The sequence below is a fragment of the Coturnix japonica genome, chromosome 11, assembly GCF_054131305.1.
Source record: "Coturnix japonica strain WE chromosome 11, WE-NBRP24, whole genome shotgun sequence".
NCBI classification, from domain to species: Eukaryota; Metazoa; Chordata; class Aves; order Galliformes; family Phasianidae; genus Coturnix; species Coturnix japonica.
In genome coordinates, this window is record NC_140673.1 from 4,231,470 (window position 1) to 4,246,447 (window position 14,978).

Consider the following 14,978-nt stretch of genomic DNA (forward strand, 5'->3'; position numbering starts at 1 on the left):
TCAAAACGCATTCCACTGCGCTCTCTTCTCCAAAAGCCACAATTTACAAGTAGAAGAAATAATCTGCATCCTCCTAATGGCACCAGCAAGCAATTGCTCACATTCAGAGAGCGATTTTCATCCCAGAGCAAATTCCAGACTATACAGAACAGGCTCAGCTTACACCAGAGGGGGTACACAGCCCCAGAGGTCCCAGCAAAGGCTGTGGCTTTGTGCAGCACATTGTTAGAGCTCTCTGATGCACAGAAGCAACAGCCGTCCTCGCTTAGGGGTAGAGGCACAAGGGAATGAACTCACTGCTGCGCTTGGGAGAACAAAGGGGAGAACAGAGCTGCTACATCTCCCCCAGTTGCAAGGAGATGCTCCCACTGCCAGGGAGGAGCCCCAGCGGGGACACGGGGGACCTGAACTCCCTGTGACCTCCCAGAACACACACCCGTGCAGCGCTGGGCACAGGGCAGACACGTAAACATGAGTATCGCTTCACACGTCGCCAAGCGCCACATATCCTCCTGGGGTGGAGACACAGCAGCATGCAGCCTTTTCTATAACGATCCAAGAACAGGATGTGACAACTACCAAACGAAGCTGAAAGTGAGGAGAACATTTTAAGGACACCAAATATAATTTTACAAATTGGAATTCAGCCAGGAGAGCAAATATTTGCTGCTTTATTTTCAGAAGCCAGTAGTCATGTTTCTGAAACAAGCCCCTGGTCTGTTGATTAACCAAATGGTCAAGCTGTGGCTTTGACCATTTTCACAATATGTCTAAAACAGATCTCGCTAATTTTTTGAGGCCTACTGGGAAAGGCTCTGAAATCCAACACAGCTTTGTGAACTATTCTGCAGAACAGAATACTCTAATTACACAGCAAAATTGTACTTAACCGGGAACTTCTTCCACCGGCAAAATGTGGAATACTGCGCAGTTAATAGGCTGCCAAGGAAGGCGGTGGAGTCACTGCCCCTGGAGGTGCTCAAGAAACATCTAGATGTTGTACTGAGGGACATGGTTTAGTGGGAAATATTGGTGATAGGATGGTTGGACCAGATGATCTTGGAGGTCTTTTGGTGATTCCATGATTGATACCATGGTCCATGATGGACTGATACCATGGTCCATGGAGGTCCCTGGTGATTCCATGATTCTGCTATCTTCTTACTATTGTAAGGGATTCCTGAGTGATCTACCATATCAGATTGAATGAACTCCACATACTTCCATGACCCTCAAACACACCTGGTTGGTTACTAAGAAACTTCATAAAACTAAAATACACATCTGGAAATCAGACAGCAGCCAATTCTCTCCACATACTGTTCAGAGATTCCCAAGTGACTGTCTCCAGCACACTACAAAAACAAACCAGTTATTTTCAAGTTGCATAGCAGAGGGCATTCCATAAATATTTTGAGGAATTTTTATGTTTCCCACTAAATAAAGATAGGACTCAAAAAAACCAACTCAAAACTACCACAGAAGTTGCCACATCACATCTTAGATGCTTCTCCAAGTGCTTGAGATGGAAAGTAGAAGGAATGTAGATTGTAGTAGCACATCACTTACCTGTAGTCAGTTACTTGTACCTAGTCTAAGACAGTAAGTTCTTCAAGGCATTTCATAAACAAAGACAAGTTTTCACATTCATAGGAGGCAACTTCACATTTTTTTTTAAATGATGTCACAAGTAATTATATTTTAGGGATCATAGAATTAAATTCACTGTTTTTACCTAGCACATCTCTGACTGAAAGTTTAATCATTTTCTTGTTATATTCTGTACATTCAAATCCCTATTAACTCTAAATCAGGGGGTGAGGGGCATAACCTACCATCTACTTAAGATTCCAAAATGGCAACAGACACAGGGAAACTATTCTGCTGATCAGCATGATTTCCACCATCAGCAGTATTACCGGTGTAACTACTACTCATAAATACTCATGAATACTCTCTTTTTACCCATGCCCAATTTTCCAATGATAATCGGGGGAAAAAAAAAAAAAAAAAAAAAAAAGTGATTGTGTACATATGTGAACAGATATGTGATTGTGAACAGATCAGTAAAAAAATGGTTCCCAAAGTAGCCTAACAACATACTCATGGTTGATAAAGTAAGGAACACGAACATCTTGTTTATCATAGAAATACTTTTTCCAGTTCTCTTGTTACCCACCTCAGATTTAACAATTAGCAGCAACATTTCTTAACAAGGTGCCTTTTCTGGCTTTCCAGTAGCAAACCCACTGCATTTGGCTACAGAACGCCACAGCCAGGCTTTTCAGCCTCTCAGAACACAAGGCCAGACAACAATCATTATCACTAAATCAACTGCTGCAGTTACTTCTCGGAGTAACTGTACCTAAAAAATTTATGATCAACTTACAGTAGACATAAAAGAGCAGCCCAAACAAACACAGAAAAATAAACAGACCACTCCAAAATAGTTTTTTTCTTTTTTTTAGACCTCTCTGTGAAACCACAGGAAGAGAAGTTTAAAAAGTAAATAAATAAATAAAAGTAAAACAAAATAAATCCACCACCAACACCCTCTATTTGTCACCAGCATTTTGATAGAAGTCCTAGAGGGTCAGCATTCTTCATAAATCAAAACCAGGAATTTAAACCAACTCAGGTGAAAGCTTAAATCATTCTTTCAGATTAGTACATGTTAATTTCATATTTTAAGCTGATTTCAAAAGACTGAATGAATATTGTTCTTCTAGTAGATGTCATTTACTAATTTCTTACCTCATCATCTTTATACCAGGACAGGCTTTCTGCAGTTAGAACAAACCAGTATTCCTTGGATCCTCCTTTCATGATGCCAATATTGTTGATGGTCAGCCAGCCCTTCCGGATGACCTGTGCAGAGGTGCAGTCAGGTACAAATTAAGTTCATTATTCATTTAACATAATTCCATTGCTGTATTCATACTTTTAAATGAAGAACTGTTGATAAAACAAGATTGTATTCTTTTCAGACCAGTTAATTCAAAACTGTTTTTCAGGTTCCTGACATTCAGACAAAAAGCTGTAGAAAGAAAGAAACCTAAAAATTATCACACTGAATTTACAGCAAATACGAACGAACTAAGGATAATGCCAGCTTTTATTTACATAGCAGCACAGAGCAGAAGTCCATCAAACTTTACATAGGACTATACTGACAGTTATAGTATAATCTTTAAGATCATTTGTTAACACGGAAACTCAAAATAGCACCTTTCTGGAGAAGCAGACAGCTTCTGGCGTGCTTGGGGAACATTCAGAAGCTGAAAGATTTTTATGCAGTTCAGAGTCCTCTTTCTTCAAAATTTAATAGGAATATTAAACAGGAAATTTAACAGGAATATGAAGTTGTTCTCTCATAAGGTAAAAAGAAGAAACGAAAAATAAAATGAAAAATTAACAAGGCAAAAAAGGTGACTGAAGAAATGAGTAAGGCAGAACTTGGAGAAAACAGATACGACTCAAAAACAGTTGAACAGAAAGGAAAGTGCAGTAGGGCCAGAAGGCCATCTTCTACAGAGAAAGAGGGACAAAAGGAAGAATAGGAGGTATGAGAACTACAGAGATGAATCAGAAGAGAGACCAGCCATGAGAACTAGTTTATGGATCATACGGATGGAAACTTTGAATTTTATTGGAACTTTTACTTTCTTCCGTTACATGCGTGAATAAATAAATGTTCCTTCCTATCGTATTTGGAATAAGCAAATGGAACTCAGCTCATCTCATGGATAGAGGCAACCCCAGAACACCCTGTTCTTCCCAACAGAAGAACTTTCCTTGCCTACAAGCTACTGAGATGGAATGGAAAAAAAAAAATCCAAAGCAAAACAAAAAAATAAAAATAATTTATTAAAAATTAATTTATTAAAAATTAAATTAAAAAAATAAATAAAAAATAAAGCACATAGAAGCCCTCCAGAATTCCCTCAGTAAGTCCCACAAGTGTGGGCTTGTGTGACCAAACCTAAGGTTCCTCCAGCGCTATAGAAAATGTGGGAATGCAACACTCCGCTCATAGAACTTAATGAGACTAAAAAGTCCAAAGTCAAGAGGCAGTTCAAGAAAAACATCCAGTGTTGATCACCTTCTCCTTGACATATATGAAGTTTTAGGGTCAGAATTCCCTTCCATTCAGCATGACATTGAGCACTTTGGGTACTGCACTGAGCAAAGGACCAACTAACCAAGCAAAAAAGAGATTAGAAGTTGTATCCAACTGGTAAAAATATTGGTACTGCACGTGTTCTGAGAGTATCAGTTTTTTCCCCACCAGAGTGCAAGTTAAAGGATCCACACTGGTAAGAATTTGATTACCCATCAAATCTTCATTTTACTTTTGGTTGTTTAATGAAGTAAAGCCTTAACAGGGAACAAGCAATACAAATATATTCAAACAAGCACAGTGGCCTTCAGGTACCTCCCACAGACTAAGTTGTAGAACTTTATTTCTAATTAATTTCTTTATTTTCACTGAACTACATAAATGCAGCTTTGTGGAAGAAATTTTAGTCAAACTTTAGACAAATAATGATTTCTAACTACCTGAACTTTGCCTCTCAACAAAGTGAGCTATACCTGTACCTCACAGCAAATGCTCAAAGGCAGGTAACCTCATGTTATATGAAACTCACTTAAGAGGAGATAAGACAGGACACTGTTGAAGCATGCAGTCCACAGCTTAACTTGCTGTTTTGTTTCCAGTATAGAACACGTCACATATGGGAAGCACAGGTAACCAAGGCCAGCAGAGTACTGCAAATTGTTCTGGATACAAACCTTAGAGATGGTAAGTGATTTAAAGATGGATGCCACAGTAGAAATAGAAGGGTGGTTTTCAGAAGTAAACTTGTGAGAAACGCCTGAGAAGCGGGATTAAGCCCCTTGCAGGTAATGAATACTTAAAATGGATGAGACATAGTAATCTGCATATTCCAATCAAAGCTTTCATTCAACATTAAGACAGACTTTGCAGAATGTTAAGACAGTTTTTTCTCAATTTGATAAGAATAAATTTGCAGTAGAGGTCTCAGCACAGACTAAAATGGTAAGATTTTAAAATTTAACCTATACAAGACACTTAAGAAGCAATGAAGCTTTTAATACTTCCTTCCTCATATAAAGACTGTCTCAATAGCTCCAGAAGACCCCTCTGCTCCAGTCTGGCACATTTCACCATCACTGAGTGGGGACAGAAACAAGCCAACTTGCTAATACAAACACTGGTTACTGTCTTGTAAACAAAAGAATTTGACAGTTATTTCCTCAAGAATCTCTTGTGCTGAGGATAAGGCACACAATGTGGCATGAAAAGCGGGGCACTAAACTATAGCAATGCCTTGGGTGCATGTTTATCATGTGCAAATTGCTAGAACTGCCTTATATGTAATCCATTTTAAAAATAGGGTATTGCCTCCTGATCTCTACAGCAGAACATAACTATAGAAAATCCTTGAAAGCCATTCCAGGGTACATCATGGCAGTGCATATGATCTTGGTGCACTGCATTATCCAAAAAGCAAGAGTGGAACCTCATGTTCTTTCCACCGAATTGTTCACATTTCCCCATATACTTTTAATCATTTTTTTAAACATAAAACAGCTACACTTTCAAAATACTCAGTGTTGGGGTTGGGGAAAGGGAAGTGTCAGATAAAGGTGTAAATGTAAAACAAAGCAAGCTTAAGCAACACAGTTTTAATTTCCAGAAGAGTTGAGTTACACCTTAAGCTCCAGCCAATTTCTCAAAAGATAAACCAAGCTGCATTTTAAAGATGTCCTTCCATGGACAATCAGCAGCAAAGACCTTTAAAGAGATTTCTGAAGTTAGGAACTCCAATCATGTCTCATTTGTTTATCTGTTTTTGATCACCTTAGCTATTTTGTACAAGTACTTAACCGCTTGGCATAGAAAATTAAAGTTGTGTTTTTCATTACTGTTTTCACAGCCCATCTTCTGGTTGGTTTGTACTTAGGAGATCCACTTCAATATTCTGTGTTGATTTCTAAATGTCACTCTGCACAGACCGGATAGTCATGACATGATTTATGAGCCTCAGGAAGGTGAAAAATGTGAGTACTGCCAGCAGCAAGCAAAGACAATATTCTGACCGGTAGTCAGACTCCATGTACAGGATGAACAAGAGATGACACAGTTCCTTCCTTCAGGATCCTGATATCTAATCTGGGTGTCTGAAAGATGAAGCTTAGAGGGTACAAAGGCACATGAATGAGCCAGAAGGAAGTTGTTCTCTGACAGCTCTGCTGTACAAAACCCAAATCACGTCTGTGCTTATACGCCACCATTTCAGGGCTAAACAGGAAAGCAGTATTGTATGCACTAAGTGCTTTTTAGGGATTGCTGTTTGACTTACTCATTCCTTTAAATCAAAAAAGATATTTGTGAAATAAATACATGAGAGACTTGGTAAGCATTCCTCTTCTTTTTAAAGAAGTATTTGAAAGGTGATTTAAAGCAGGACAAGGAACATGGGCTGGGCAGACAGAAATACAAGTGTGAAAATCATAAGACTGCCTACCTGAGCAACCATACAACACAGCATCATGTTGAATTAACATAGCCTTCTACTGAAGTTAAGTAAAGTAAGTCCATTGAAATATCACTGAACTTAGAACTCTAGTCCCAACACAGCTCCACTCCATCTTGTAACCACTGTGACACAGCACGCATTGCCAAGCAATGAGGACTCTGAGGAAAAGAACAACCTGTGGGAACTACTCAGGCATCCTCTGGGTCCAACTACAAAGACTGTTGCACTACAATTAGTACTGCTGTACTTACGCAGTATTTTGCTGTAATTTGCTAACTTACAGAATATAAACTGATCACATTGTGCATTTTGTCTGAATTCAGCATCAGAATGCACTTTGAAATGACACTGTTTCCCTGAGATCACTGCACAATATACCACATCACTCTCAGAAGAATAAAGACAGAAGTGACCAAGTTCACACATCTAATTTAAAAAACATACTACTAACTACTAACACTCAGCAGCAGAAAACTGAAATATGCTTTCAAATGTCATTCTTCAAACACTGAGGCTATTAAATCAATCACAACACAACGATAATCTAAAAATAACTATCAATAAGCACCATTTGGAACAGCAATACAACCCTACTCCCAGTAAGGTGAAACTTCAACAGCAGCATGACTCGTTCAAGGAGACTGAAAAGGTGAGCATTATGCTACTGTTTTTGAGCTCCACTTCTAGAATCCCTCACATAAACATTGGCACATCTCAACAGAACTGCACTGTCAGGACTTTTTTTGACCACTTTGCTGAGTGTGGCACACGTTTCCATTTCCATCCAGTCACTGTAAAATAAAAATCTGTAAATATTTTTCTTCCAGGTCATTCAAGGTAACATGATTCAAGTGTATTTGAAGACAGGACTGTGTTAATGAAACATGATTAATTAAAAGAAAGGAAAGGAAGAGAAGATAGTGCTAGTGAAAAAAAGCTACTTAGCACAACAGCTGAGACCAGCTGATAGGGTCTAAATGCTACTTGTGTTCAGAGAAAGTGAATCAGATTCTGGGTGTCTCGTTGAAAACAAGGCAGGTCAAACAACATCTTTATACCAAAACCTCTGAATCACTGACCCTGACATTAACTTCCTCCTCCAATTACAAGGGCAACTTGGAGAAGAGCAGCACAAAGTGGAATTTTTAATGAAATGAAATTTAATCATCTTTAATTAGAGCCATTTGCATTCGCACACACAGTGATATTGACAAGACACACAGACCACAATATCCTCATCTTCTGAAGTTTATCAGGAAGGGAAGTTTTAAACAAAAGCAAATGCAAATCTCAACATGCATAATACAACAGCTAAGCACAGACCAGTCACCAGGACCCAGATCTTGTTAGTGTGCTGTGTAAAATCAAGCTCTGTATTGATTATTTCAAGCAAATTAGAAGACAAACTAACCTGCGGCTTAAAAAGAAACTTTGTGGAGTCAGGTCAAAACCTCAGGCGGCAGCAAAGAAAAGAAAAAAACAAGAGAGGCCAAAGATTGAGCATGAGTGGATAAATTAGTAGCAGGGGAAAAAGGAGCAAAAACATGTTAAGAGGAACTGGCATTACATTTTTTTCCTAAAATACAACATTGCCCAACATATTTCTGAGATACACAAAGACAGTCAATAGCTACTTACATCATACCGGTTCAAAGCATGTCACAAAAAAGAAAAGCAACGTGATTGCAAAGAAGCACTCCAAAAATTTCAGGAAAACTGCATGATCTTGATCTCCTGACAGATTCAGTTGCACTGCCTTTAGGATCGGTGCTGCTCAGCCCTTTGTTTTTTTTCTTTACCCAACGTAGAATTTCAAACAAGGATAAATACAGTTTAAAGATATGGCACCAAACTGGAAAAATGTGTATATTTGCAGCATAGATACTATCAGATAATGCACATGTTTCAAATATACTTCTTACACCTAACCATCACTGAACCAGAAGTACCTTGTTATAAAATTGCCTGCCGTTTAGACAATTAATTCTAATTAGTAATATTAAATGCATTCACATTTTAATTTATTCATGAGATGGAAGGATTAGAAAGGAACCTGTCCATGATACACTGATCCTTCAGAAGCTTTGAAAAGAACGCTGAAAGGGCTTTAGATATTTTTATTTCTTCTACTGGAGGTAATTCCTTTGTATAAACAAACCAAATGCCAGTCACAGTACCTGCAGCCATAAATAGCGTGTTCATTTCCACAATAGCTGAGCTTTTGGGGATTACCAAAAACTATTAAAACACCCTTTAAACCAATACAGCTGAAAAGGTTTACTATAAATAGAGGCACTCATACAAGATAAATACTGCTTTCCAATGATATAAAAAACATCAATTAGTCGTTTTAGTCTGAGAAACTTGGTAAACTACAAAAATATTAATTTTATCCAAAGTTTTCTATAACATTTTGAGTTATGCTAGGTTCATACTTGTAACAGCACATTAGTGGCAGTTAAGTGATGAACTGCAATTATACTTTGTTGAGGAAGGGTTACAAACAAAATAGCTTAACATTAAGTAGCTTAGTAGCGAGTATTAAAAAAAACTCAATGGGTTAGAGACAAACTTTTCTTCTGAGAAGCTAAATGAAAAAGCAACAATAAAGCTTACAGAACTTAGCTCGTACAATTTGCCTTGAAGGCGGTAGATTGGTTCCCTGAAATAGCAAATTACAAAAATGAAGTTTTATTTTAGAAACATTTCTCATTCTTTTCAATTAACTTACAGACATCTGTTTGTTATCTTTAAAATAAAAGGTTCAGCAAAGCCCTTCATACCAATAAGTGAGTTGCAACACGCAATATAGAACTCCCAGCTTCATCTCCACTTCTTTAGAGAGAGAATATTCACTTAATTAAAAAATCATTCGTTTCATTTGTGTATTTTTGAAGAGTCAGATAACTGGCTGATTTTCCTTTTATGGGGCACTCCAAAGTGATGACAGTTGTTGTGTTTGACACATGTTCCAGCACAGCTAGATAAGAAGGAAATCTCTCCTCAGAGGGGAGAGACAAGTCTTTGAAGCTTTTTCAGTGTTTGGACCTTTCAACTTTTTTCATTTTAGTCCAAACCATATATTACACCAAAAATGTCACTCACCCCACTCAGGCTCCGGGGGAGCATCACATTCAAGAAGTTAATGGAGTTATTTTGACCAATGTCTTAATAAAATAACTTCCAATTTCTTGGTGTGAGAACAAGATTGGATTTCTATCTTCAGAAAGACAACGGAGTTTTCAAAATTAATAATAATAATAATCCTATAACCTCTTACTTATGACAGCACAGACTGAGACTTTCTGAAACCTCAGGTTTAGTACTCGAGGGATCTACACTCGGTGGCCACATTTGAGAACTTTAGCCTTTCACCTTTGACCACATTGCTCGCAAAACCATCAGGAAGATGTTCAATGTGGATAATTACTTATACAGAATCTGACTGGCTTTTTAGTAGAATTTTCAGAAACCCATTGAAGTATGTACTACTTCCACAATACTCTTCCCCCCCCTCCCACCCCCCCAGTTCAAGACTTTGCAAAACCCTCAAAGCAAGCAGAAATCCTCAGCAGCATTTTCATTATTTTCATTTAACATTAAACCATTAAACTAGGAGTGATCCTGTGAAGTACCAAGCACCCATGGCCCACACAAAAGCACAGAAGCAAAGCTCAGCAGCACTTTGCACCTTGCAGAATTGACTCCATATCATTATGGGATAAAAAACAAACAGCCAACAGATTTTAGTAATGAATCTCAGTGACAATGCTAATTTAACTGAGATCAGCACTTATTCTTTGTTTAGGTCGAGAGAAAATGATGGTACACAGTCAACATCTTCAAGAAGTTAACTGAAAATTTTCAATGGAGGTAAAGGCAAATCTGTTTTTGCTTGCTGAATTGCCCCTTCGCTTCTATTAAGCTGTGAGCACACAAGTAAAAAGAACTGTATGACAAAGCACACACAAGCAAGTACTCACCAGTGTTTTGGATTCTGAGATTCACAAGTTGGCAGTTAGTGGAAAAATGCATTTGTGTGTAACATGAAAGACTTAATGCATTAATTGGCAAAGGAGGGGAGGCACTAACCAGAAGGGCAAGCAAGTAGCAGATTTTTAAACAATTAATGATGGTAACAACAAAATTCATGTGGCTCTGAAAACATCAGTAAAACAAGGAGATGATGATGCATTTTATTTGTTTCATGCAGAAATGGTAAATTACAGATCCACAAAAAAATAGATGCAGCCAAGTACACCAGACAGCTTGGATTAACTTGCACATGCCATTATCCATTCTCCATTAAGGTGCCTACCTGATTTCCCACTGCACTTTTGTTAACCTGACTGCTTCTTTGTTGGGCACTAAGGAAAGCAGAGGAAAAAAATTATACTGAAGAAACTCAAAAACTAAACCAGTTCCTGAGCAGCAGATTTTAGTAATAATAGTTACCTATGGTTCCAGCACATAAAGCTAGCATAACAAAGAAACACAGCAAAACCACTGCATATACACGTGCATCTTTCACTGTGTTTTTTTCTTCTTTTTCACTACAACCTATTTAGTTTCATAGGAATATTTGCCTGCTTAGCACAGAAGAGAGATGCCTGCTTAGCACAGACAGCCCCTACCAATCATCTCCTTTGCAAAAATGTTCTACTTACACAGGTAGAAGTTACTAAAAACAGAAAGAAATAACAGCTTAAAACAGTCAAAAAATGAGCTATTTCTGTTATTTAGAGTGCTACAACAGAATCCTCCCCTGCTGGAGGCTTCTTAATAGCTTTGTCTTGTCTGTTTGTATTGAATATTATTCTAATATTTATATGCACTTTGAGGGTGTAAATTTAACCAATTGCCATGAAGTTGGTTCAGAAGCTGCCATGAAGTTGGTTCAGAAACCTAGAAGCTCATAAGAGCGGAACACACTTAAAATTAAAGCATATTTAAAATAGTTTTCCTAATTCTTGGACTCTGGCAGTCCCAGTTCCTGAAACAGAACACATTCCTTTCTCAAATACACAAGTTGCCATTAATTTTAAGACCCTTTGCATTATGCAGCTTCTACACGGTAGGCCATACAACTGTATGCTGGAAATAGAACACAAGTGTTCTAACAGTAGGTTTCTGCTGCTTCAGCACCAGAGCAGCCACTGGTGACAGCAAGTTTTCTTTAGATTACATTATACTGTTTCAGCAGGCATTGACAAAATGACAGAAAAAAAAAAAAAAAAAAAAAAAAGCATGGATTTAGAGAGCTATCAACATCACTCTGAAAAAGTAAGATAGATGTGCTTAGGTCACAACTAAAGGCCCCAAAGCTGAAATCATTTTATGTAAAGATACTGATCCTAAGAATTGCTGGAGCATCAAAACTCAGCTCTCTTCCAACTCTGATCATGACTTTAGGGGCCATAACCAAACCAGCAATCCACACACTGTTGGAGAGAAGATCCACAATGATGTGTCTGCTTGCTGGGCTTACTTCTTGATATTTTTGGTCAAAACAGTCTGTGTTTCCCATGCATCATAACTTTGGTGCACAAATTATGATTAAATAACCTGGATGTAGAAATCAGAGCAATAATTCCTCACCAGATCCAATCTGTTGCTCAAGAAGCACAATAAAGCTTTACAAAACCTGATTGCCATTCTTACAGTGATTGCTGCTGTTTTCATTCTTTTAATTAATTGTCTTAGGGAAGACAATTAAACAGACAATATCATTCTAAGAAATCCTCATCTCTTAGCAGTAACCCAGCAATCGGTTCTTTATCTACTGTTCTAAATACAAATTCCTCTTCGCACAGGATGAAGCATGTAGTTATGTTTGAGTTACACCAACTGGAAACAAACCCAGTCCCAACATTCTACTACTCATTCTGTTAAACGAGGCAAGTATTAACATTCTAAGATTTTCCCAATATAAATACATTTCTTCATAATTACATAAAGTTGTTCTAAATACTGGCACTTTCAAAGCATTCTGAAGCCAATTCACATTGCGCTGTAACCACCGTAAATCCTATAACGCTGCAAAACAGTTTGAAATGCCTTGAGCTCCCATTCATATGAAGAAAGTTCACAGGACTTACACTTATGAAATAATGCAGTCACAGGAGACAGCTGGCTAGAAGACTCAGCAATCAAAAGGAAACAGTAGGAAATCTGAGGAAGCTACACTCCAGGATGTTTAGATACTGAAGAAGTTTGCATGCTACCCCCTCCACCCCTCAATAATGATTCCATGTTCAAGTTTTAGCATAATTGCTAAAACAATAACATGATTATAGACTAAAATGTATATTTTCTACTATTCGACTCATAAATAAATTTTACATTTTAAATTTCACGTAATTAACCAAGTTTTCTCTTCTAGTTGACCACGAGACAACAAAAACATTTGTCTAGATATGAATTTCAACTCCCATTCAGACTTGCTCAAACTTACAGTTATTAGTAAACCTAAGTCTGGAGCCATTTGTTACCTGTTCATGCCCTTCACGAAGGGGCTGGAACTTCCAGCTCTCAGTTGACTAAAGAAGCTTTGCCAAGAAACTGAACTTGGACATTGCAACCACTTGGAAAAGGGTGTAGCAATGAAGTCCACAGACTGAACTACAGACTCTAGAAACGGCATCCCTGAGCAGGATTTTTCCAGGGAAGAGACATGAAGTGGCTCCAAATATAACTGGCACTCCAGAATCCAAGGCCATAAAACATAGGAGTCTGACACAAGGAAACATCTTTTACAGTGAGGAGAAGCAGTCATTGGGATAAACTGCACAGAGAATCTGGAGAATCTAGTTGTTTGTTGTTTTGTTTTTTTTTCCTGGACAATCTCAGGACAAATTCCTGAGCAAACTGGTCTGAACTCAACATTGTTTCTCTATGTGACTTCCCAAGGTCACAACACACACCGTTACCATACAACAGAGTGTTTTCAGCAGGCTTTTTCCTGTCAGAAGAGGATGAAGTGAAGCACATAGCAGGAAGGTTCTTGTCTTGACCTCTAGAAGGCCAGCTACCATTCCTACAACATCCTGTCATTTGTTAAGAGAAATGATAAAGATATCCAGGACCTGAAAACAATATCAGAGAAAGTTGCTCAAGCCAAACACAAACACGGTGCCTCACTTTGCCTTTTCCATTCTCAGCTTTTTGAATCCTCTATTAAATCTCCAAGACATGCTACCCAAGCTGTAGACCCTCCTTTTCAGTGCTAAGTAGAATAGGCCATAATATAACATGTACAGCGGTGCCAAACTTTGTTTCCAACACCACATGTAGATGAAACCTGTTACAATTCCAAACACCTTTATAGAAAATTAATAAGACTGAAGAAACATTTATTCTTCAAAGTAAAAGACCTCTTGAACATTTTAACTAGTGTCAAGGAGTTGGTATGAAATCTGACAAAAAAAAAAAACAACTTGCTAGGAGCTGAGAGAGAACGTTCCAGAGAATACTCTCAATCTTTTCCATTAAGCAAGAAGAAAGTCAAAGCAGGATCTAGAGATTATTCTGCCGTTGTTCTCTACAGCCAAACAGCAGGTACACTTAAATGTGTAATGCTTAAATTCAGTGATACGTTTAACTCCAAGCAAAACTGTTTTACATGGAGTCACAGCTCCCAAAACAAGCATTAGCAACAAGGAGAGACCACCAATAGTGTACATTTCTGTGTCCCTAAAATGGATACATCAAAAGCTTTGCCAAAGCTCTCTCATAAAAATTGGTGTGATTCCAGACCAAGATAAAATCTTCAGTGAAATCAGACTTCGGAACTAGGGTAAAGAATCCACTAGAAGTGTATAATGAAAAAGAGAACGCTCCTGCATGTTTGAGACTTTGCAGCTTCCATCCCCATTGTCACAATAGAAGGCGTGTGTTGAACTCATTAAAAATAAGAAAAAAAGCCCCACTCCAACAGTGTCTTTATAGCAAAGTATCTATAAGTACATACTTTGCAAAGCCAATGAAGTCTTCATGGTTGGTGTTGATGTAAGAAACCTGGATATCAATCAGCAGCAGCACCTGTTAGGGAAAACAGGAGACCAAAAAAGAAGGTGGGTGAATTTGAAGAGTGAGACTGAGAAAAAGGGAGAAAAGAACAACACTTCCAGTTTTCTCCACATTTTCTCAATATTTCTTTCATAATTGTTCAAGCAAAAAGAAACACTGTTTTTTAAGTCCTACCACTTCTGTTTATATGCTTGGTTAATAAGCTAGACTATAGGAGAGCTTAACACTTCCCTCTATTTCCCCCCCTTGCCCCCTCCTGACAGACATAATTTTCATTAACTTGGACTCTGCTCGGTTCCTTAAGATCAACTGCACATTGTCAGAAAGAGCTTAATAATACCACCACGCTCAAGAGATAAGCTAATCAATGAAATAATGGAACAA

General features: G+C 38.0%; 1 protein-coding gene and 1 long non-coding RNA gene across 18 annotated transcripts in view; one reads left to right on the top strand and one right to left on the bottom strand.

Moving 5' to 3' along the window:
- Positions 1-14,978, bottom strand: part of DNM3 (dynamin 3) — a 157,608-nt gene that overhangs the window by 109,347 nt on the left and 33,283 nt on the right. For 8 of the 16 annotated variants that reach the window (XR_014932542.1, XR_014932541.1, XR_014932540.1 and 5 more), the window contains exons 12-15: positions 14,536-14,606; positions 10,885-10,933; positions 9,199-9,228; positions 2,755-2,868 (exon numbers count right to left, since the gene is read on the bottom strand). Coding sequence is in view for 9 of the 16 variants with exons in the window: in XM_085510916.1 (XP_085367042.1) it covers positions 2,755-2,868; positions 9,199-9,228; positions 10,885-10,933; positions 14,536-14,606 (264 nt within the window). In the remaining 7 variants the exon portion in view is untranslated. Of the gene's footprint in view, positions 1-2,754; positions 2,869-7,977; positions 8,018-9,198; positions 9,229-10,884; positions 10,934-14,535; positions 14,607-14,978 lie in introns of all 16 variants that reach the window. The other 8 variants (XM_085510919.1, XM_085510918.1, XM_085510915.1 and 5 more) reach the window with 4 other exon arrangements.
- LOC146758973 (uncharacterized) lies at positions 2,774-6,444 on the top strand. 2 transcript variants are annotated; one of them, XR_014932556.1, is made up of 3 exons: positions 2,774-2,888; positions 4,720-4,804; positions 5,964-6,444. It is a non-coding gene; the product is annotated as an uncharacterized LOC146758973 (long non-coding RNA). The 2 variants fall into 2 exon arrangements; XR_014932555.1 differs by lacking the exon at positions 2,774-2,888 and adding an exon at positions 4,191-4,316 and having other exon boundaries at positions 5,964-6,102.